This window comes from Eulemur rufifrons, chromosome 15, assembly GCF_041146395.1.
Source record: "Eulemur rufifrons isolate Redbay chromosome 15, OSU_ERuf_1, whole genome shotgun sequence".
In the NCBI taxonomy this organism is placed as follows: Eukaryota; Metazoa; Chordata; class Mammalia; order Primates; family Lemuridae; genus Eulemur; species Eulemur rufifrons.
This window is the reverse complement of record NC_090997.1, coordinates 102,181,282-102,203,657: the sequence shown is the minus strand read 5'-3', so window position 1 is coordinate 102,203,657 and position 22,376 is coordinate 102,181,282. Positions and strand designations below refer to the sequence as shown.

Sequence of the window (22,376 nt, the reverse complement as noted above, 5' to 3'; positions counted from 1 at the left end):
TCAACCTTCCTCTATTCTGTGCTGGTTTCCCAGCCTCCCTGCAAGTCTGATTCTATCAATAGATGAGGATGGGAAGAGTCAGTCAGGTGGGTCAGTGTCCAGGGAAACTCCAGGAATCTGGGTCTTCACTGAGGCTACGAAGCAAGTGTGATCTACAGGGAATGGCCCAAGGTCAGGAAAGAGAAGTAGCATCAAACTTCAGGTCCAAGAGTGATGACCTGAGTCATATGCAAAAGATGAGACAGCAGGTCAGTCAGGAGCTGAGGAGACAGGAATAAATTGGGAAGTTACATAGGGAGAGGAGGAGGAGGAAGGTTTCAAAACCTGGGATCCACACAAACAAGACAGGGTTGAGCTCAATTATTTGGGGTGGGAGGAATGTGGGAGAGGGTATGGCAGCTGCTAAAAGGCACAGAGTTATGTCACATCTAACAGAGAGGGCAATGCAGTTGCCCCTTAAACATGGGTTTGAACTGCAAGGTCCACTTACATGTGGATTTTCTTTTGCCTCTGCCACTCCTGAGACAGCAAGACCAACCCCTCCTCCTCCTCCCCCTCCTCAGCCTACTCAGTGTGAAGACAAGGATGAAGATCTTTATAATGGTCCACTTCCACTTAATGAGTAGCAAATGTATTTTCTCTTCCTCATGATTTTCTTAATAACATTTTCTTTTCTCTAGCTTACTCTGTTGTAAGAATACAGTATATAATACATACAACATACAAAATATGTGCTAATTGACTTTCCATGTTATCCGTAAGGTTTCCAGTCAACAGTAGGCTATTGGTATTTAAGTTCTTTGGGGAGTCAGAAGTTATACTCAGATTTCTGACAGCAAGGGGGCCGGTGCCCCTAAGCCCCTCGTTGTTCAAGAGTCAACTGTACATTCAAATCCTCCCTGTGCTCCCTACTAGCTCTGAGTGTGACCTTCGTCAAGTCACTTACTATCTTTGTGCAAAATAGGAATAAAGCATTTGACTTAGTACGTAGCAACTTGAGATCTGTTCAAAAATGTTGGTTCCTTTTTCTCTTTATGGGTACAGTGGACTCATGATTACCCACCATGATTGCCTGTTTTATCTCTTTTGTTCAAAAAAGCACTTTTGTTCTGAGCCAAACTCTTCTCTTCCTTGGTAATAGTTAATGTGTTCTTTGAGGATGCAATCTAATCATAATTTTGCCTAAAGTGGGGAAAAAAAGTAAAGCTCACTTTGAAAGCATTGTCAATATTATATATCTTTATAATCACTTTCTCCTTTAGCCTAGATCATTTCATTTTAGAAATTTAGGTATTACTCTTGGTCCTATTAACAATCACAATCATGCAAAATGCAGGTTGGTACAAGCAATTCTCACTTAGGTTCCTGCCTAGGTAAGATCTGTGACATAAAAGGAAAAAACAAACAAACAAACAAACAAACCCCAACCCTGGGGGGAAAGGGGAAGAAAAACAAGAGAATGTAGCTAAGATCAGTCCATTAATGATCAGAGTTTATTTCCAAGTATGTGGAAATAATGCCTTATGTAAGGATATGTAGCAAAGACTGCTGTTTTCCAATCTATTACTCAGTTTCCCTTTAGTTACAGAATTCCCAGTTTTTCAGACTTAAAATATGCACAGTTAAATGAATACATTTCTCATCCTCCTTTTGGCTAGGCTCGACTAAGTTGCCCTGTACATAAATTTTGATTAGTGAGCTCTGAGTGGAATTTGTTGGGTGAATCTACCACAAAGGATCCTTAAAGGGAGACAACTGGGGCCCAACTTTTGTCCTTCCTCTGTCCTGGAAAGGAGATGATGTGGCTGGTGTTGTGGAAGCTATTATGGACCAAGAAGCAGCTTTGAACATAGAGGAGCCTGCATCCTTGATGACTCCATGGGATTGTCATTTCATCCCTGGACTGCCTACCCCAGCATTTAAGATGCTGTGTTTAAGACACTGTTGCTAGATCTCTTTTGCTGAAATATGAATGCAATTAATAACTGGCTCAAAATGATTTCATCTTAACCCACATTGGTTGCCTTCTCTAACCAATATGTAGGTCTACATTGTGGGGGTCTCAGGATGGCTATGAAATAGACTTGGGAAGTTTATTCAGGGGAAATCTATATTTATGGTGCCCTGATATTGCAGAGAACATCCTGAGCTGGCTGGAGCAATTTGGGACAGACCCTGCTCAAATGTAATCTAACTCCTTGAGCCATCGAGTTCTCCTTACAGTGACTGCCTAAAAAAGAAAAAGAAGCCTGTCCATCGGATATAGCAGAGAAAGAAGGTAATAAACTTCTCTTTACCGCCCAACCTGGGTCTCAATCCTGGATGCTCTTGCAGCCAGTCTTCTGTAAGGATGTAGCTGATGGCAGATGTGACGTTAGAGATACTTCTACTTGGCTGCTGCTGTCACTCCCCCTACCCCCATATTTGTTGGTTGTTCTAAAGGGCATTTTCTAGGGGTCACTTTAAGTTTCAAAGGATCATTATCTGTATAAGCAAGAAGTGCACTAAAACAGCCTGACTGGGGTCAGTCTGCTTTTAGGGATTTTGTTCTCACTTGATCAAGCCCTTTCATTACAGTGACTGAGTTGTAACTGAATCCTGTTGTTTCATCCTTCAAAATGCCCTTTTCTTCCAGTTCCCATAGCTAGTACCCTAAAACTGGCCCACAGCACCCCATACTGGGACCAATGCAAAGTTTCCTGACTGGCCTGCCCTCATGATATCAGTGCCAGACTACCTTGCTAAACATTTGCTACTGGCTAAAATATTACCAACCATAACAAACCCATGCTCTTGTCTGAGGTTTTTTTTTTTTTTTTTTTTTTGAGACAGGGTCTCCCTCTGTAGCCCAGGCTGGAGTGCACTGGCGCGATCATAGCTTACTGCAGCCTCGAACTCTCGGGCTTAGACAATCCTCCCCTCTCAGCCTCCCCAGTAGTTGGGACTACCACCATGTCTAGCTAATCAAAAAAAATCTCTTTGTAGAGATGGGGTCTTGCTATGTTGCCCAGGCTGGTCCTGGGCTGAAGCAATCCTCTCGCTTTGATCTCCCAAAGTGCTGGGATTACAGGTGTGAGCCACCATGTCCAGCCTTATCTGAGTTTTAAAGATGTCCTTAACCTGGCCCCAACCTGAATTTCCTCCTTCACCCCAATCCAACCCCTTAGTTACATTCTCCTAATGTCTGCAAACAAGCCTCAGTCCTTCCTGTTGTGAAGCCATGCTCAGGCAGTTCCTTTTGGCCTGAGTATGTTTTCCTATTCTGCTTACCTGAAGCCTAGTCATCCTTGGGAGGGCTGTACTGTACGGGAAGTCCAAGAAAACACTGAAACTTCTTATTCAGTACCTGCTACCGGCTTCCTTCCATATGGTTCTATTCAGTAAAGTGACACCGTGAGGCTTTCCTGACTTCTGCACAGCAAGGATTCACACAATTCAGAACTGTTGTTTTTAATAGTTACTACAAGACAGCATAGGAGAGAATCCTTTTATTAATATATTCTCCTCAGCAGTTGGCTCACAAAAGTTACTCTAAACACAAACCTGACTGGCAGGAAACTGTGAACTTTGAGTTCTAGTCCTGACTCTTTTTCTCATTAACTGTGCGACCAGGGCAAGCAGCTTAAGCTGTGAGACGATTTCATTAACTGTTGTTACAAGAGTCAACCATACCAACCCTAGTGGTAGAAAAAGATAAATGTATGGAAATCCTGCGGTGTAGTCTGGGGCACATCACAGGTGTCCAATTAACTCTATCCTTAGGCAGCCAGTGGGGATAAAGTCTGTATGGCTCCTGTCCTGGCTCTCTCTGGCTTGGAGAAAGGCCCAAGGTCAGTTTACTTGCAAAGCAAAGTCACCGGGGCATGGCGCACAAAGGCTAACTAAATATGGGTTAGACGGCGCTAGCCCCACGCCCTCCTCCAACACGCTCGCTGGGCGGCGTAGACCAGCGGCTCGGCCCTGTCTCCCCTAGGAACTGTCCCCGGGGCCCCAGGCGAGGCACGACAGCCTCCCCCGCGGGAGGTCCCCAACCCAGGCCGCCCCCGCGGGAGGCCGAGAAGGGGAGGGAGCAGCCGCGGGCCCGGCGACCCCCGCACAGCCGCGAGGGGCGGAGGCAGGGGCGGGGCCGCGGGCCGTACCAACTCCACAGGGGGGGGGCGGCCTTCCCTCGGCCGCTCGCCGCACGAGAACGGCACATAGGCACCGAGGTCGCCGTGGCCGAAGGCAGGCTTGCAGCCCCCTTTCTGCCGTCCCCGTGGCGAAGAGTGTGCGGCTAGAGTGGGCGGAACAGAGCGCCAGGGAGCCCGTTGTCCCCCCCACCGGGTTGGGCGCGTCCGGGGCGGGGCGTAGCGGGCCGCGAGGCGAGTGTCCTTGCGGCGCTGCCGGGGACGCCGCGCAGTTCCGACTGTCGGCTGGGTCGGACAGCTTGGGCACAGAGACGGCTTGAGGGCGGCGCCGCAGTAGCACCAGCATCATGTTGTCCCGGGCGGCAAGCAGGTGAGAGGCGGGCGCCCGCGGCGGGGACGAAGGGGCGCGCGGCCGACAGGGCCTCCGCGGCGACGGCGACAGTGGCCGAGCCGGGCCTGGCGGCTCCCGGCTACCCGCGGGGGGTTCTCCCTCAGATGCCGCGTGTGGCGGCCGGGTGGGGGACCTTCGGGAAGGGCTGCGGACGGCAGGTGTCCCTGCGGCGTGCGGCCCGGGGCTGCCGAAACCACGCGTGTGCCGTGGCGGGCGAGCGGCGTTCGCACGCGTCAGAAGCGAGCGAGCCGGAGAGTCCGTGACGGGGCTGCGTGCACGGCCCGGCCCGCGGGACCGACCGCTGTGTCTTCTGTGCCTTCCAGCGCGAGCAGGGGGCTGGCGCCAGCTCTGGCGTGTCTGGGCTCCAGGCAGAAGCACAGCCTGCCCGATCTGCCGTACGACTACGGCGCCCTGGAACCCCACATCAACGCCCAGATCATGCAGCTGCACCACAGCAAGCACCACGCAGCGTACGTGAACAACTTGAACATCACTGAGGAGAAGTACCACGAGGCGCTGGCCAAGGGTAGGTGCGGGCCGAGGCAGATGTGACAGTGAGCAGGGTGTCCGTGCAGAAATGCCTCTCCCTGGGGAACACACTTCATGTTTGTACCAGTTCTGAGTTTTCGAGGCACGAAAAGCTCTCTTTTTTGAAATGTAGAATGAGTGTCTTGCCTGGTTTGTATAAACTTGTTTTATTATCTCAGAAAACTTAGGATCCCATAAAGGAACTTGTATGTGACTGTTATAACTGTAAGTCACATTTTTATTACCCATCTTGCTAGCATTGGTGAATTGTAGAGCCTATAAAGACAGCTGTGATGTGTGACTTGATTTTGTAAATTAGCAATTAAAATTGTTATTGTTATATGATGTGCTCCTGGGAAAGGTTTGGTTTGTCAGGTCTGCCAGCCATTTGTAGGGCAGCTGAGAGTGCCTGTCCACGCTGATTGAGACACCATCAGGTTCGCAGGTGTCCTTGAGGGTCAGGGAAACCTGATAAAAGTAGGAGTGGAAGCTGGGCTCGGCTGTAACCTGATAAAAGTAGGCGTGGAAGCTGACCACGCCTGTAATCCTTGCATTTTGGGAGGCCGAGGTGGGAGAATTGCTTGAGGTCAGGAGTTTGAGACCAGCCTGAGCAAGAGAGAGACCCTGCCTCTACTAAAAATAAAAAATTTAGCCAGGCTTGGTGGTGTGTGTCTGTAGTCCCAGCTACTCGGGAGGCTGTGGCAGGAGGATTGCTTGAGCCTAGGAGTTTGAGGTTGCAGTGAGCTGTGAAGACACCACTGCACTCTTCAGGGCGACAGAGTGAGACTCTGTCTCAAAAAAAAAAAAAAAACAAAAAAACCCAACAAAAAACCCCCCAAAAAGTGGGAGTGGAGCTTTGCTGTCAGCAACCAGTGTGTGTGTCTTTACAGCAGGTGGGAGACGGGAAGCCTCACCACCTCCTTTTTCAAGTGCACTATAGCTATTGAGGTGACAGCCTCAGGCCTTGGTCACACTGACAGGGGGAGACAGAAGAGAACTGCTTCCTGGTAGGAACTAGGGAAGGGGCAGGAGTTAGCATTATGATGTTCATTATCAAAAAGCAGTTTCCTAACTGCGGAACACTTCAGGCCCTTTAAATTTGATACTTTTCTTGAATTAACTTAGGGGTCAAAGTTCACAATGAAAACAGTCATTTTGTGGGAAATTGAAACAGGCTTGTATCTATTTACTTAAATTCCATTAAACTATAATATGGAGTTACCTATTTTTTTTTTTAAAGAGCTTGGTTGACAAAACCACGCTACATGTGGACTTTTTGTGTTTATGCCTTTGGGGGTGTGTATAGGAATACTGTTTTAAAGTCTCTGTACAAAATAGTAGTGTCCTTTTAATCTACAAGGAAAATAATTGACAGTCATGTTCCCAGACTATCTGTATTGCATGATAAACTATACAGTATAAAAAAAATTTACTTTCTTAAATGTATTTTTATTGAATTTGAGGCCTGTGAAATTTGTTGAGTAATTTTTAGACAGTGATATCTTGTTGACTGGGGACATCTAGTGGAAAAACACAGTATTTCAGCCTGCTTGTGTTTGAGGTAAATGACTAAACTCAAAGAGGAGGAAGTTACCACATTCTGGAAGATTATTTGCAACAGAAGAACCTTGAATGAATCTCGAATACGGGAAAAGGCCCCGTGATTTAGGAAATCACATGGTAATGGAAGAGGCTGGGGAATATCCCTGGTTGTGAAAGTGCTTTGAAAAACACAATATTTCAGCCTATTTTGTTTGAGGTAAATGACTAAACTCAAAGAGGAGAAAGTTACCACATGCTGGAAGATTACTGGCAACAGAGGAACCTTGAGTGAATCTCCAGTACTGGAAAAGGCCCCGTGATTTAGAATATAGCAACATGTGGTAATGGGAGAGGCTGGGGAATATCCCTGTTGTGAAAGTGTTTTGGAAAACACAGTATTTCAGCCTATTTTGTTTGAGGTAAATGACTAAACTCAAAGAGGAGAGAGTTACCACATTCTGGAAGATTACTTGCAACAGAGGAACCTTGAATGAATCTCCAATATGGGAAAAGGCCCCGTGATTTAGGAAATAACATGTGGAAATGGGAGAGGCTGGGGAATATCCCAGTTGTAAAAGCACCTCCTGCAGGGCAGCATCTGACATCTGGGGACCTTAATTTCAGTCCTTTTCTTGTGGAATCAAAGCTTATTTAGTGAAAGCCACTGAAAAAAGTTTTATATTGTACTATAGTGCCTATTGCCTATAAGTTAATGAAGATCTGCAGAGATTTTTTTTTTTAACTTAAATTATATTTTTAAAATTAAGTTATATTTTCATGTTTGAAAACTTTGGGGAAAAAAGAAGAGGATAAGTAAAAATAACATAATCTTATCACATGTAACTCACTCACAAATACTTTTCAACCAAAAGTTTTTAACTTTTAATGTATTTGAGGAAAAAAACTGAACTGAAATCCAAAGAAAATGTTGAACTTGTTCTTAAAAGCAGGTATTAAGCCCTCAAAATTTCTTTTAAAATTTTAAAATGATTAAGCAAACTTTTAAGATGTTGAGATTATTAAACTGTCTCTCAGTAAGCATGTTTTTTCCCCATCGGAAAGTTTAGTTACTACAGGTTTATTAAAAAAAATATAAAACCTACATTTATTTTTAGGGCAACTGTAAGAAAAATTAATAAGGGAAACACTGATCTGTAAGAAAATTATTTTGTAAACATAGCAGAGGTAAAAAAAAAAAAAAGTTGGTATCTAAAAAAAGAAACCACTAGGAGATTAGCTGTGTATTCAGATATCATTTGGTTCTCTCCTCCTTTCTGAATTGCTAAACAACTGGAGACTGGGCCTTGTTTCTGAAAGCAACATTTGTTGCATATGTTCTTAGCATACACTTTCAAGAACAGCAGTCAAGCACTTTCCCCAAAATGTAAGGTTCTTGTGAGCAGAGTTCTCAATGGTTCTGTGTCCTTCACGTAGCCTCTGTTTGTATCTTGTGAATAATAGGCACTCAATATTTATTGAACAGAAGAATTTCCGTTTTTTTTTTTGTGGTTCAGTTAATCTGTAGCTTCTTGAAGGCATAGAAAAGAATATTTCATTCTGCCTACTTGTTTAGTAAGGTAGAAAATTTGTCTTTTTGGTTTCTATATACTTTTCCCAGTGTTTCGAGAATATATTTAGATAATTCAAATGTAACATTCTTTTTTTAAAAAAACTATGGATACTAGAGCATTGATTTTTTTTTTTCTTAGAAACTACATTCAATATATTCAATCATCTAGTAAATCAACAAAAAATTTACAAGGGGATATATTAGGCACTTTGGGACATAGCTGTGCAGGGAAGTCCTTGTCCTGACAGGCCAGTGGGGAGACAGATGGACAGGCACACATATAACGTGCTGGGAGTTACAGGGCATGCCGAGAAAGGCACGATAGGATAAGGGGTCTGGGAGAAGTGGCTGGAATTGCTAGTTTATATATCGTGGCTAGAGAAGGCCTCACTGATGAGGATGACCTTTCAGTGGAGACTTGAATGAGAAATGAGGGAGTGAGGTGTGAGGCTCCTGGGGAAGAGCGTTCCAGCAGAGACAGCCCAAGTGCCTCAGCCCTGAGCTGAGCAAGCCGAGTTGGTCATGTGCGAAGGCCAGTGTGGCTGCAGCTGGGTGAGGGAGGGCTCGGGGGTGGGGGTAAGAAGAGCCAAGTGTAAGGACTCAAGGAGTTCACTGCCAGTGAGAAGGGAAGCCTTTGGAGGGGGTGAAGCCCCCCACCAGTGAGGGGACGGTGGCACTCACTCGTGCAGGTGGGAGATGCTGGTGCTCTGTATCAATGGGTGGCAGCTGAGTTAGCAGAGGGGGTTGGATTGTGGCTGTGTTTTAAAGGTCGAGCTGGCTCTGTTGATGCATGTGCTGGTGGACTGGATGTGGAGTGAGGGGAGAGGAGTCAACAATGGATGTCAAAATACCAAGGATGTCCCGAGGAACAGAGCTGCATTTACTGAGATGGGAAAGGCCATAGGAGGAGTAAGATTGGGGTTGAAAATCACAAGTTCAGTTTTGAATATGTTGAGTGTCTTGTTAATGTGACTTTAAATATTGCCCAATGAATGGTTGTCTATCTTGAACATGGGAATTGAAAGTTTTCCCTATAGTCTGAATATTGAGCCATACATTTTAACATTCTATTATTTTCTTTCATTACTCCTTGGCATTTTATTCCCTGAAATCTTTTCCATCCAAGAGAACCCTGAGCCTCTTGGCAGTCAGGAGTAAATTTTCTAGCTTTACCTCCCTTGCTGGGCCCCTCACCAGTTGTTCAGCATGTTATTAATTGAACTGAAAGTCCTCTGAGACAGATAATTTTGGGAGGGTCCTTTTTTTGGTAGACTCTGAAATTGCTGAATTTTAGGACCAACAATGATGTTAAAGATAAGCTGGTGTTTTTGTCTGGCATTTTACAAAGAAAAAAAATGTATACAGTGGTTGAAAAGTAAGAGTTTTAATAAAATATATTTGCATTTTTACTTTTCAGGAGATGTTACAACTCAGATAGCTCTTCAGCCTGCGCTAAAGTTCAACGGTGGCGGTCATATCAATCATGCCATTTTTTGGACAAACCTGAGTCCTAATGGAGGTGGAGAACCCAAAGGTTTGTATATATTGGTGTACCCTTCTCTATGTTTTGTGTACAGTAGATTGTTGATTTTAAGTCTTTAATTTTCCCTGAGGTGTCACAGTGGCATATTTTTCACAGCAAGGAGACAACGAAGTTGTAGCTTTCAAAGAGACATAAGTAGAAATGGAGAATGCAGTTAGGCAGTTATGTCATCAGATTTTATATACACACTCACATGTAATATATCATAAACAGCTCCACCGTTTGGTTTCATTGGGCTGTACTTCATATTAGGGAAAGACTAAGAACCTTAGTTTTTAGAAAAGGTGAACTTTCCACTTAATTAGCTCAAGGGCCTAGGTTAGATACTTACCCATCTGTACCTTACTTTTTTCATCTGTGTGTTACAGGGATAATGATGGGGGCTATTTTGAGAATAAAAAAGGTTTTTTTGTTTTTTTTGAGACAAGATCTTGCTTTGTCACCCAGGCTAGAGTGCTGTGGCACCATCATAACTCACTGCAACTTCCAACTCCTGGCCTTGAGCAATCCTCCCACCTCAGCATCCCTAGTAGCTGGGACGATGGGTGTGTGCCACCATGCCTGGCTAATTTTTCTATTTTTTGTAGAAATGGGGGTCTTGCTATGTTGCTCAGGCTGGTCTTGAACTCCTGGGCTCAAGTGATCCTCTTACTTTGGGTTCCCAAAGTGCTAGGCTACAGGCATGAGCCACCATGCACAGCTGAGAATATAAGTTATAGTGACTTTTGTTATCATTTTATTATTCTTCCTAACTGACAAAAAGTCATTTGTCCCAGAAAATTAGGTTTTCCAGGTGTTTTTTTTTTAAAAACTGTAGGAAATGAGGAGAGTCTAGAGCTAGACAGTCTTGTTTACCATCTTTGTTTCCTTGACTTCCTTTGTGGCTTGTGGAGGCTCAGGTGACTTTAATTATCCTCCTTACCCCAGGAAAGGTGTGGAGTGTAAACATAGCTCTCCTCCTTTGTTTCTGGGCTGCTTGCATGTACCCCAAGTTTCCGTGGTTGGTTTTTAATTGTTGTTGAAGGCAGCATATCTTTTACGCTTGAAATATGCAGTTGCATTTTGAGGTAACAGTGAATGAGGGAGTCGGTATGGGAAGTGGAACAATTTATTATTTCTGAGTTAGGTATTCAGATCATGACTCAATACTTTTGAGGTCTTGTCAGTTACCAGATTATCAGATATACCCATGTGTAACCAATGGCTTTGGTACTCTCTGCCATTTTTCATCATCTGTACCACTTGATTCCATCATCTGTGTTTATAAAAGATGATTACTTTTAAACTGGTAGAATAAGAGAAGTAAGATTTTTGACCCACTTGATTTAGCTGATATGTTTAATCTACAATTATATACTATATTGCTACAGAATAAAAGGGCTATAGCTCTTAAAGTGTACCCTTAGTTCATTCATAGAAGAGAAAAATAACCCTTTTAAAGACAATTTAATGAAGATGGGAAGATCTAGGCTGCCTTGGAGAAGAACCAAATAACAGTCATAACTTTACTCCCAAATGGGGACATAGAATAGGGTGAGGTAGAAGTCAAGGTAACTTTTCTATTCAGGGAAAAAAAGAAAGCTAATAGAAAGTAGTGTTTCTTTCTTGAGGAAAAAAGCACAATGAGTGAAGAAATCCCTTTAAGAACCTTCATTAAGAAACGTGAATTAAAATCGTGAAACCTTAGATACTGGTGTCAGGGTAGGAGTAACAGTTGTGTTATATAGATTCACTGGGTTTTATTGTATCTTCTGTATGATGTTGTCCACTTTTTTCTTGGGCTATATGACAAGAATATTTTAATATATGTAATGTAATATTTTATTGTAATTGTTGAAATCTCTTCATTTGTGGGTGTTTTTGTATTTTTTTTTTAACAGGGGAGTTGCTAGAAGCCATCAAACGTGACTTTGGTTCTTTTGACAAGTTTAAGGAGAAGCTGACAGCTGTATCTGCTGGCGTCCAGGGCTCTGGCTGGGGTTGGCTTGGTTTCAATAAGGAGCAAGGACGCTTACAGATTGCTGCTTGTCCTAACCAGGATCCATTGCAAGGAACAACAGGTTAGAGTTAATAACTGTTACACATTTCATTTGGGAGAGATGGTTTACTGTACAGCATTCAGCTAGAAGTAAGGAAAACTTGCAGTGTTTAAACTTATCGTGAACATGTAATAATTTGAGCAAATCTTGACAGATAATACCCAGAGTCTTATGTAAGTTAAAATGCTTTAAAAGTCCTTGATATTTTGTAAACTAAGCACATGTGATTTTATGGATACATTAACAAAAATGTTTTAATCATAAACCCTGTCTCATTCTACAGAGAGTTGGTATCAGCTTAAATAATTATATACACTAGAATAAAAAACTAAAATTAGCTAAAGAACAAGGGTGAGGAAAAGAAATATAAGCTGAGTCTGATTTCAGAACTTATACTCTCACCTTCTCTATGGAGCACTTGGAGTTAAACTGGGACTAGAACTCAGGTTTCCAGACTTCTGCCTTTCTAGGTAGGGGTCTTTGGTATGGTATATGAAAATATTTGACTTGGAAGCTCCAGGCTGGGCTCACCAAATCCTTTTTTTTCCTGCTGATCCTAATTGAATTAGAAACCCTTTATAAGATGTCACTGAAGAGTATGGGAAATAGAGTCCTGTGAGTCATCCCAGTTAGCTGGGGCTTTAACCTAACATGACACTTTAATATCAAACAATAGCAGTCCTTTGCCACTTTTTCTACCTCTACACATTAGAATACTCCTGCTCACGTGGCTCACTTTTCTGGATATACTCAGATTTTGCCAGAATCTAAACAGCTCTTTTGGGAAAGTGAGATGCCACAAACATTTGTAAAAGCCACAAAAGATTCGTGAGCACTAAATGCTGTAGAGTCAGGTATATCTATCCAGGTACCTGGCTGGAGGGTCTGCCATCTGAGCTACACGCCTTTCTCTCCCACTTGAAATGAAGAAAGCCTGTTGGAATGACAATAAATGGAAGCCACGGCTTCTTATATATGGCAAAAATCATTCATAAATTTTGCTATTTTAATTATTAATAATAAATTGCTAGTGACCTACCTCACAACTGACCAAGACATACTAGTTAAGTATTGTTTTTATAGAGGAGAGTTATTTAGTTTGAGAATTTTTTTAAGTGAATGTTTTATAGATAGAACTAAGCTCTTGATTTACACTATTTAATTTCTGAAAATGCTGTGTCTTTTTCTTTAGTCCTATTCAGTTTTCGTTGTTGACTAATTCTATTAGTGTCTCATAACTGCTGTGTATTCCCTAAGACTAAAATTAGCCTTGTGGAGCACAGCAGGTTTTTCTTAAACTCTCATTAGTGTCAGGCCCTTTGGAAGAGAAGCTGGCGGGCCTCGAGCACTCCTTCAGACATAACACACCCTTTCTGCGGCTCCTAAGACCACGGGCTGGGAGGAAGGCTGGGAATTGACTCTTGGAAGAATCTATTGGTATTTTAAGAACAGCTATTAAAATACTGTAGTTAATTGATTTTTCCAAGTTGATCTTAATTATTTTTACTATTTGTCATATTTTCTTACTAAAAAGTAAAGTTTGAAATCTTTGTATTTATTCTTATACAAATTTCTTTATTTACATAGAAACAAATGAGATTGTTGTAAAAGGTAATTTTGTGTGCAAAGAATAATAAAAGTTTAAATTGAGAAGATGTAATGTTTTAGGTTGAAATGTATAGTTTTTGTTTTTTTTTTTCTTCTTTCTGGTAGGTCTTATTCCACTGCTGGGCATTGACGTGTGGGAGCATGCTTACTACCTTCAGTACAAGAATGTCAGGCCTGATTACCTGAAGGCTATTTGGAATGTGATCAACTGGGAGAACGTAACTGAACGATATGTGGCTTGCAAAAAGTAAAACAGGATCATTATACTGAGTATGTTAAGATCTTTATGACTATTTTTATAATAGTGTAGAGTATTGCAATATGCTAATAAGCTGCTCTATTATAGCATTTCTTGATGTTACTTATTCACATATTTGATAAACATGTAATGGATAATTTCTTATTTGAAAATTTTATTATTGGGCAACTGATTGAAAATAGTAAATGCTTTGGGTGATTGAATCTTTTGCTTGAACATTTTCTTCAGAGAGCTAAAATAGCTAAGAGGTTATGATTGTCATCATAAAGCCATCAAAAATATTCCATTCCTATATTTTGGGCCCTGTAGGAAAGGCTTTTTCTTTTTTTTTTTTTTTTGTTTGAGACAGGGTCTCGCTCTGTCTCCAGGCTGGAGTGCTATGGCACCATAGCTCACTGTAATCTCAAACTCCTGGGCTTAATCAATCTTCCTGCCTCAGCCTCCTGAGTAACTGGGACTACAGGTGCCTACCACCATGCCTGGCTAATTTTTTAATTTTTTGTAGAGATGGGGTCTCACTGTGTTGCTCAGGCTGGTCTTAAACTCTTGGCCTTAAGTGATCCTCCTGCCTTGGCCTCCCAAAATGCTGGGATTACAGGCATGAGGCACTGTGCCCAGCCCAGGAAAGCCTTTCTAATCCTGTTCTGTTGCAGTTATAGAAAATCTAGCATTTTACCCTACTTGTTTAACAATAAAATATTAAATATTTACTAAGGGAAATATTCAGCTTTCTATCAAAAATTGCTTTTTGGGGCAAGTAATACTCTGTGGTGGTACTTCTGGTAGATATCACCCAGTAGTCTTTAATTATTTGTGGTCACATGTTACAGAGGGTTAACACCATTTTGTCATTTAAATACATGTGAGTTGATTGCCAATTGAGAACTGCTTTATTATGAGAAGGAGATAATTATGCATCTGAATTTTTCTGACTTTAATATGATGTTTTATCCTCAAACATAGAACTATATATTGTGTAATAGTGCTGAAAATGGACAAATTAGGGCGTAGTTGGTAAAATCAATGCTAGAGTTTAGGCCACGGATCACCCTGACTGGGCACTTGCGTCCCTCTCACGAGAACTGGGTCCTACGCCAGGTACTGCCCTTCCACGTAGAGGCAAATTGATTTCTCGACGAGGTCAGCAGCCTGCTTCCCTGAGGAACATTTATTTTCTACGACGTGATTTTGATTTATTCTGTCCTTTTTCACGTTTTCTTTTAAAGAATATATAGCCACTCTAGAAGCTTTATATTTTTAACTAAAGAGAAAACTATATCCATAATACATTGACACAGCACGTTAAATTGTGTTCCTGTGTAGTTTTTGCAAATAGAGCTGGATACTGTTTAAATGTAGCAGGGATCCTTTTTGTATTTGGCTTAATAAAATCATCATGCATTTCCCATGTTGTTTCATCTTCCTAATTATCTTTAGTGGCTATAAAATATTTTATCAATTGGACATTTCCTAGTTTATTTTACAGTTTTATTATTGAATATTTCATTTGTTTCTAATTGTTTATTACAAATAATGCTGCAGTGAGCAACCCTGTGCACATAGGTTTTACCTTCTCTTGGAATATTCTCTTTATATAGATTTTTTTTCTTAAGCCTATTTAGTAATGTTTTCCCAAGTTTATTTTCTTTTTATTTTTTCCCAACTTAACTTTTCACATGGAAAAATGGGGTAACTTAGCAGTTTCAATATTGAAGACTGAAGTTTTAAAAAAAATTAAATTTAAGGCACTTTTCTTTTAAAATTCAATTAGAGAAGTGTTTAGGCTTTCTGAATTGTCAACAATGTTGACACGAGACTATTGAAAACTGTGTGTGTTTGTGTGTTTTCGCTAGTGGCTTGAAAAAACTTTGGAGACGGCACTCGCCATTCTTTAAATACCACAGTGAAATGACTTCCACGGTGTGCACATAGCAGTCATGTGATTACCACTTGATTCTATAAACAAGGTGGTGAACTCTGTTTAAACAGACTGGGCAAGTGGAATGTTTCGAAAGATGAGCTTTTAAATGCAAGTCATCTGCTAGATCATGGTTTGTACTGAACTACCAAAGATTTGCAGAGACTACTGACTTATATGAAGCTTTTTGATTCCTACTAAGCTTTAAGATTTAAAAAAAAATTCAATGTTGAAATTTCTATGGGACTCTATTTTTGCTCTGGCTTTCTATTGAGAGAATGGGGAGGCATACTGTCCTTCACTAAATTTGTTTTTCCTCCCCACTGGGTAGCTTTTAAGAGGCTAAGAGAATTTACAAACTAAAGATTTTAATCATCCGGTGGAAAATGAGACTTTAAGATTGTTTAGCCCTGTTTTTTATAACAGAAAAGAAATAGAAAAAGTAAAATTGCCATTTTTTTTCAAACAGGATAAGTATTGTTCACTCAAGAAGGATTTTTGTGACTGAATCAGCAGTGCCTGCTCTAGCCAATATAATTGTGCATCAAAAACCTTAGCATCATTAGTGCTGGAGCGAAACAAGGAAGCATAACAAATACTGTCTTTCAAATATTATCTGTTGCTTGAACTGTAGGGCAATAAACTTAGATGTTGAGAAATTACAAGTTTATTGAGCACCTCCGATTTATGGTCTTAAAGTAAGATTTGATTTTCTTTTGAGCACCTTTAAAAAGTCATACCAAAACCATAAAATTGAGATTGATGTGTATTGTGAGTCATATCCAAAACTAGGTATAAATATAAATTTTATTTTCTGTTTTAATTTCAGAGGAACTACTGTTGCAAAAGCTATTAGGAAAATGTTTTATAAATTTTTTACTTTTTCTCATTTTCAGTCATACCCTAATGATGTCAGCAAGCTAATAGCCTTTTCTAAGATGTGCATCAAACCTAGTACGCGCTGAAAATCCTATAAGGTCCTGGATAGTTTTCATTTAATTAGCCATTGAAGAAACATTTATTTTCCTATTGTAAGTGTGAAGTTTTTTGACTGTTAATAAAAGCATCTATTAACCATCAAAGAGGTCAGTGTTATTATGCATGCTTGTCAAAACACTAATAATCCTATAATGCTGTATTATTTTTACTGATTTTCTGTGAGAAAAGAATAATAAATAAGTAGTTGAAATTTTACTCTTAAAACCCAGAAGGCATCTGAACTATATCTCTATTCATATCTGTAGGAGCATTATCTGATAATATAAAAGCACAGTATTAGAGATATACACATACCACTCAACACTTAAAAATTTTTTTATTAAAGTAAAATACACATATATAATTTATCATCTTTACCATAAATATATTTATATTCCTTTTTCCCCCTTCATCTCTCTTTTCTCCCTTCTCTTCCCCAGCCCCTAGTAAACACCAGTCTAGTCTCTGTTTTCAGGAAGTCTACTTTTTTAGCTCCTGCATATGAGTGAGAATGTGCAGACACTTGTCTCTGTGCTTGGCTTAGTTTATTTAACATAAGGGCCTCCAGTTCTATTCGTGTTGCTGCAAATGACAGGATTTCATTCATTTTTTGTGGCTGAAGAACATTCCATTGGGTACATATTCCACATTTTCTTTTTCCATTCATCTGTTGATGAGCACTTAGGTTGATTCCACATTTTGGCTTTTGTGAATAGTGCTACAATAAACGTGGGAGTGCAGATATCGTTTTGATATATTGATTTCCTTTCTTTTGGACATATACCTAGTAGTGGAATTGCTGGATCATATGGTAGTTGTATTTGTAGTTTTTTGTGGGATCTCCATACTGTTTTCCATAGTAGCTGTACTAAGTTACATTCCCATCAACAGTGTTTGAAGGTTCCCCTTTCTTCACATCCTCACCAGCATCTCTTATTGCCTGTCTTTGATATAAGCTATTTTAACTGGAGTGAGATGATATCGAATGGTGGCTGTCATTTGCATTTCTCTGATGATTAGTGGTGTTGAGCATTTTTTCATATATCTGTTGGCCATTTGTATATCTTTTGAGAAATGTCTGTTCAGAGTTTTGCCCGTGTATTAATTGGATTATTTATTTTTTTGCTATTGAGTTGTTTGAGTTCCTTGTATATTCTGGTTATTAATCCCTTGTGAGATAGCTTGCAAATATTTTCTCCCATTCTGTGGGTTGTCTCTTCACTTTGTAGATTATTTCCTTTGCCATGTAGGAAAGCTTTTAAGCTTGATGTAATCCCAGTTGTCTATTTTTGCTTTGGTTGCCTGTGCTTTTGAGGACTTGCACAAGAAATCTCCAGTGTCCTGGAGTGTTTCTCCAATGTCTTGCTCTAGTAGTTTCATAGTTTCAGGTCTTAGATTCAAGTTTTTAATCCATTTTGATTCAATTTTTATGTCTGGTGAGAGATGGAATCTAGTTTTACTCTTCTGCATATAGTTATCCAGTTTCCCCAGCACCATTTATTGAAAAGACTATCCTTTCCCCATGGTAAGTTCTTGGCAGCTTTGTCGAAGATGAGTTGATTGTAAATGCATGGATGTATATCTGGGTTCTTTATTCTGTTCCATCGGTCCATGTGTCTTGTTTTTAGGCCAGTACCATGCTGTTTTAGTTACTATAGTTTTGTAATAAATTTTGAAGTCAGTGTGATGCCTCCACCTTTCTTCTTTTTGCTCAGGATTGCTTTGTCTGTTTGGCATCTTTTATGGTTCCATATAAATTTTAGGATTTTTTTTTCTATTTCTGTGAAGAATGTCATTGATAATTTGATAGGGATTACATTGGATCTATAAATTGCTTTGGTTAGTATTGTCATTTTAACAATACTCTTCTAATTCATGGAATATATTTCCATTTTTTTGTATCTTCTATTTCTTTCATAATAGTTTTATAGTTTTCCTCATATAGATCTTTTACTTCTTTTGTTAGAATGATTCCTAGGTATTTTACATTTTTTTGTAGCTGTTGTAAATGGGATTGTTTTCTTGATTTCTTTTTCAGGTCGTTTGCTGTTGGCAGGTATAAATGCTACTGATTTTTTTGTATGTTGCCAGGCTCAGTTCAGTCTGCCTTTCTGGACACCAAATCTATATTTCCTTTCTTATCTTTAGAATGCTTATCCCTTCTTCAAAGGAGACAACCCACAGTCCCATTTAGTCTCAGCATTTAGATCCAAGCCTTGACTCCAAATAATATGTAGACCTCCCAATCAGGTTGGGTTGTGGCCCTTCATGGTCTGGTGACTTATGAACCCAAACATCAATGTGTCTCCCTGACCTTCCCACCTCAACCCAATTTAAATGTAGGCTCATGGATAGAAAACTGCAGTAAAAAGTCATATGGGAAAGGGGAAGAAATATCCAGCACTGAGGAGTGATGTCAGCCTGATGGCTGACTAGAAGCCCTTAGCATTCATCCCCCCTCACAAAGACAGCCAGAACAATCAATAAAAAACTGCATATAATACAAATCTAAACGGGAGAGTGCCAGAGTGCATCATAGGAGTAATGTAAACTCTGGGAGTACAGAAAATCAGGATGGTCACATAGAGAATGGAAGGAAGCAGTGGGCCTCTGCCACCCCATGTCCCAATTGAGATCAGCTGGGAACCAAGAGGAACGTCTCCCTATGGAGCGGAATAAGCAGAAGATCCCAACAACCCTCTTCAACACCTTGGACACCTACAGACCTCACCACTGGGGTCTCTTGCAATCCTCACAGGCACTAAATCCAGCTGAGGGAGCTGCCTGGAGTCCACATAGCTGTGTTCCCCCCAGAGAAGGAGCTGACACTGTGCCTCACTCTCTGTGGTCCACACAGCTAACGCGCTGTTCCTTATTGGAATTAGAATATGACTGATGTGTCTTGCTCTGGGGCATGAGAAACCACAGTGCCCCTTCATCCCTGAGGCTAAGCTGCAACCAAACCACCCCAGCATAGTGGCCCAACATCCCCAGATGAGCTGCAAGCAACTGTTACACCCTTTCCTATGGGACCAAGTAGAGGTGGAGCTGGTCCACCTACCCTTCCTCCTTCCTCCTTGAGCTGGAGCTGAAGCAGTACCCTGCCTCCTGGGAAAACAGTACCTTGGCTGCTCAAAGCATTCGCACCTCCCCAGTGCCTAAGGTGAAGCAGTGCCCTGCATCCCAGGAAATGTCCCAGTACCTAAGCTGAAGTGGCACCCTGCATCGCAATAAAACAGTGTCTATGCCACCCAAAGCAGTCATGCCCCCAGGCCTGAACTGAAGTAGCATATCACCCCTTGGGGAACTGGTGCCCTGGCTGAGCTGGGAAGCTACACATCCCAGGGCTGAGTGGATGTATCCCAGGGAAACGGAGCAGTGCTGAGCAGATACACTTTGCCCAACAGGCCAAATGATTCTAGTACCCTGCTTGCCTGGAGCTGGACTAATCCCCTAGATTCTGAGCTGCTGAGACACCCCTCTCCCTGAGGAGCAGAGTCATCACTGTGCTGTGATGAACCCAACAGGCTCAAATGACAGCTGTGCTCTGCCATTCTGGGGTACTCGCCACCACTGCACTTGGCCTCAAAGATGCTGGGATATTGCCAAGCTCTACTATCCCAGTGTCTAGAGTCAATACTACATTGTGACTTATTCCCTGGGATCTGAGTTGCCACTAAGCCCTATTGGCTCAGATTCTTGACTTGTAGCTAAGCTCTTCTCCCTGGACCCAAACCTCCGGAGTACCTCTTCCTCCCTGGAGTTGGGCCACTGCTGCGCCCTGCCCTCCAGGGACAGAATCACAGCTACAACACAGCCCCCTGGGCCCAAGCTCCTAAGGGGTTCCTCAGAGTCACAGATCTTGGCTCTGTGATCAACCTATATCCAACACTGCCACAGAAAGCAAACCTGTACCCCAAAGACCCTGGTGCCACATAGGCTTGCAAGACCTTGGACCCACAGCCACTCTAAAGGCCTGCAGCTAGGACCCAGCACTACTGCAGCTGCTTTTAGACTGTGTCATATCTGACACCAGGAAATTTGCCTTTAACTAAGTCTCTGATTGTGGGGAAAATGAGAATAACAGAACCCAAAAAGCCCTTGACATTGTGAACATTAACAACCTACTCCACCACCACTACTGCCACAAACTTCTATAGCCTGGGCCACGGAGGCCCCCACAGTTATTGCTGATGTTGAACACAGCTGAAGAAGCTGCATGGAGAATATACCACCACACCTATCTGGAAACAAAGTCATCACACCTTTTATAACTGGCACACTAAAACCCAACTACAGATTAAAGTCTTTCTCTACAAAAGTCAATTTAGAAAGTTTGGAAGAGGATATTGTTCCCCCAGATGCACAGATATCAACTCAGGGATAAAAGAAACATAAAAAAGAAAAGAAATAAGACATCAACAGAGGAACATAACTCATAACAAACCCAGATGGAAAGGGAATCAATATATTGCCAGAAAAGGAATTCAAAATGATGGCCAGGTGCAGTGGCTCACGCCTGTAATCCTAGCACTCTGGGAGGCCGAGGTGGGTGGATCGTTTGAGCTTAGGAGTTCAAGACCAGCCTGAGCAAGAGCGAGACCCCATCTTTACTAAAAAGTAGAAAGAAATTGGCTAGACAACTAAAAATATAGAGAAAAAATTAGCTGGGCATGGTGGCACATACCTGTAGTCCCAGCTACTCAGGAGGCTGAGGCAGAAGGATTGCTTAAGCTCAGGAGTTTGAGGTTGCTGTGAGCTAGGCTGATGCCACGGCACTCTAGCCTGGGCAACAGAGTGAGACTCTGTCTCAAAAAAAAAAAAAAAAAAAGTAATAATGATTGTACGTATTAATAAATTCAATGAGATACAAGAAAATACAGGCCAGTCATGGTGGCTCATGGCTGTAATCCTAGCACTTTGGGAGACCAAGGTGGGAAGATTCTTTGAGGCCAGGAGTTTGAGACCAGCCTAAGCAAGAGTGAGACCCTGTCTATACAAAAAGTAGAAAAATTAGCTGGGCATAGTGGCACAAACCCGTTGTCCCAGCTACTTGGGAGGCTGAGGCAGGAGGATTGCTTGAATTCAAGAGTTTGAGGTTGCAGTGAACTATGATAATGCCACTGCACTCTAGCCTGGGCAACAGCACAAGACCCTGTTTCAAAAAACAAAAAAAATACAGAAGACAATTCAATAAAATCAGGAAAACAATTCACAATATACGTGAGAATTTCAACAAAGAGAAATCATTAAAAAAAAAAAAAAGCAAACAAAAATCCTGTGGCTGAACAATTCAATAAATGGAATAAAAAAATACTGTAGAGAGCTTCAACAGCAGACTTGATCAAGCAGAAGAAAGAATCTCTGAACTTGAAAATAGCCAATTTGAAATTACCCGGTCAGAAGAAATAAGAAATAAGAATGACAAAGAGTGAAGAAAGCCTACACAACTCATAGAACACTATTAAGTGAACAAATGTTACTATCATGAGAGTTCTAGAAGGAGAAGAGAAGAGAAAAGTCATAGAAAACCTATTTAATGAAATAATAGCAGAAAACTTCCCAAGTCTGGGGAAAGATATGGACATCCAGATCTAGGAAGCTGGAAATTCCCCAGATAGATTCAACCCAAAAAAGGTCCTTCTGGAGGCACATTATAGTCATAATGACAAAAGTGAAAGAAAAGGAGGGAATTCTAGAAATAGCACGAGAAAAGCATAGTGTCACATGTGAGGGAATCTCCATTAGACTAATAGCAGATTTCTCTGTAGAAACCTTACAGGCCAGGAGAGAATGGGATGATATGAAGTGTGACAAGAAAATTTGCAACCAAGAATACTATACCTAGCAAAGCTTATCTTTCTGAAATGAAG

At 41.4% G+C, this 22,376-nt stretch overlaps 1 protein-coding gene across 3 annotated transcripts; it reads left to right on the top strand.

Annotated features, from left to right (window-relative positions):
• Positions 1 to 4,227: 4,227 nt before the first annotated feature.
• Positions 4,228 to 16,657, top strand: SOD2 (superoxide dismutase 2). Of its 3 annotated transcripts, none has more exons than XM_069487664.1 (6): positions 4,228 to 4,497; positions 4,842 to 5,044; positions 9,576 to 9,692; positions 11,582 to 11,761; positions 13,454 to 13,618; positions 16,422 to 16,657. In XM_069487664.1, exons 1-5 carry the CDS (start codon positions 4,475 to 4,477, stop codon positions 13,597 to 13,599), a joined length of 669 nt encoding a protein of 222 aa, XP_069343765.1. In that variant the 5' UTR covers positions 4,228 to 4,474; the 3' UTR covers positions 13,600 to 13,618; positions 16,422 to 16,657. The 3 variants fall into 3 exon arrangements, with proteins under 3 accessions (XP_069343765.1, XP_069343766.1, XP_069343764.1); XM_069487665.1 differs by having other exon boundaries at positions 15,461 to 16,601; XM_069487663.1 differs by having other exon boundaries at positions 13,454 to 16,601.
• The last annotated feature ends 5,719 nt before the right edge of the window (positions 16,658 to 22,376 follow it).

Excerpts from the sequence above, each read along its gene's own strand:
- SOD2 (XM_069487664.1), top strand. The coding sequence starts at position 4,475 with ATGTTGTCCCGGGCGGCAAGCAG. Across the intron at positions 5,045-9,575 it reads CCACGAGGCGCTGGCCAAGG|GAGATGTTACAACTCAGATA; the intron begins GTAGGTGCGGGC and ends TTTACTTTTCAG. Across the intron at positions 9,693-11,581 it reads TGGAGGTGGAGAACCCAAAG|GGGAGTTGCTAGAAGCCATC; the intron begins GTTTGTATATAT and ends TTTTTTTAACAG.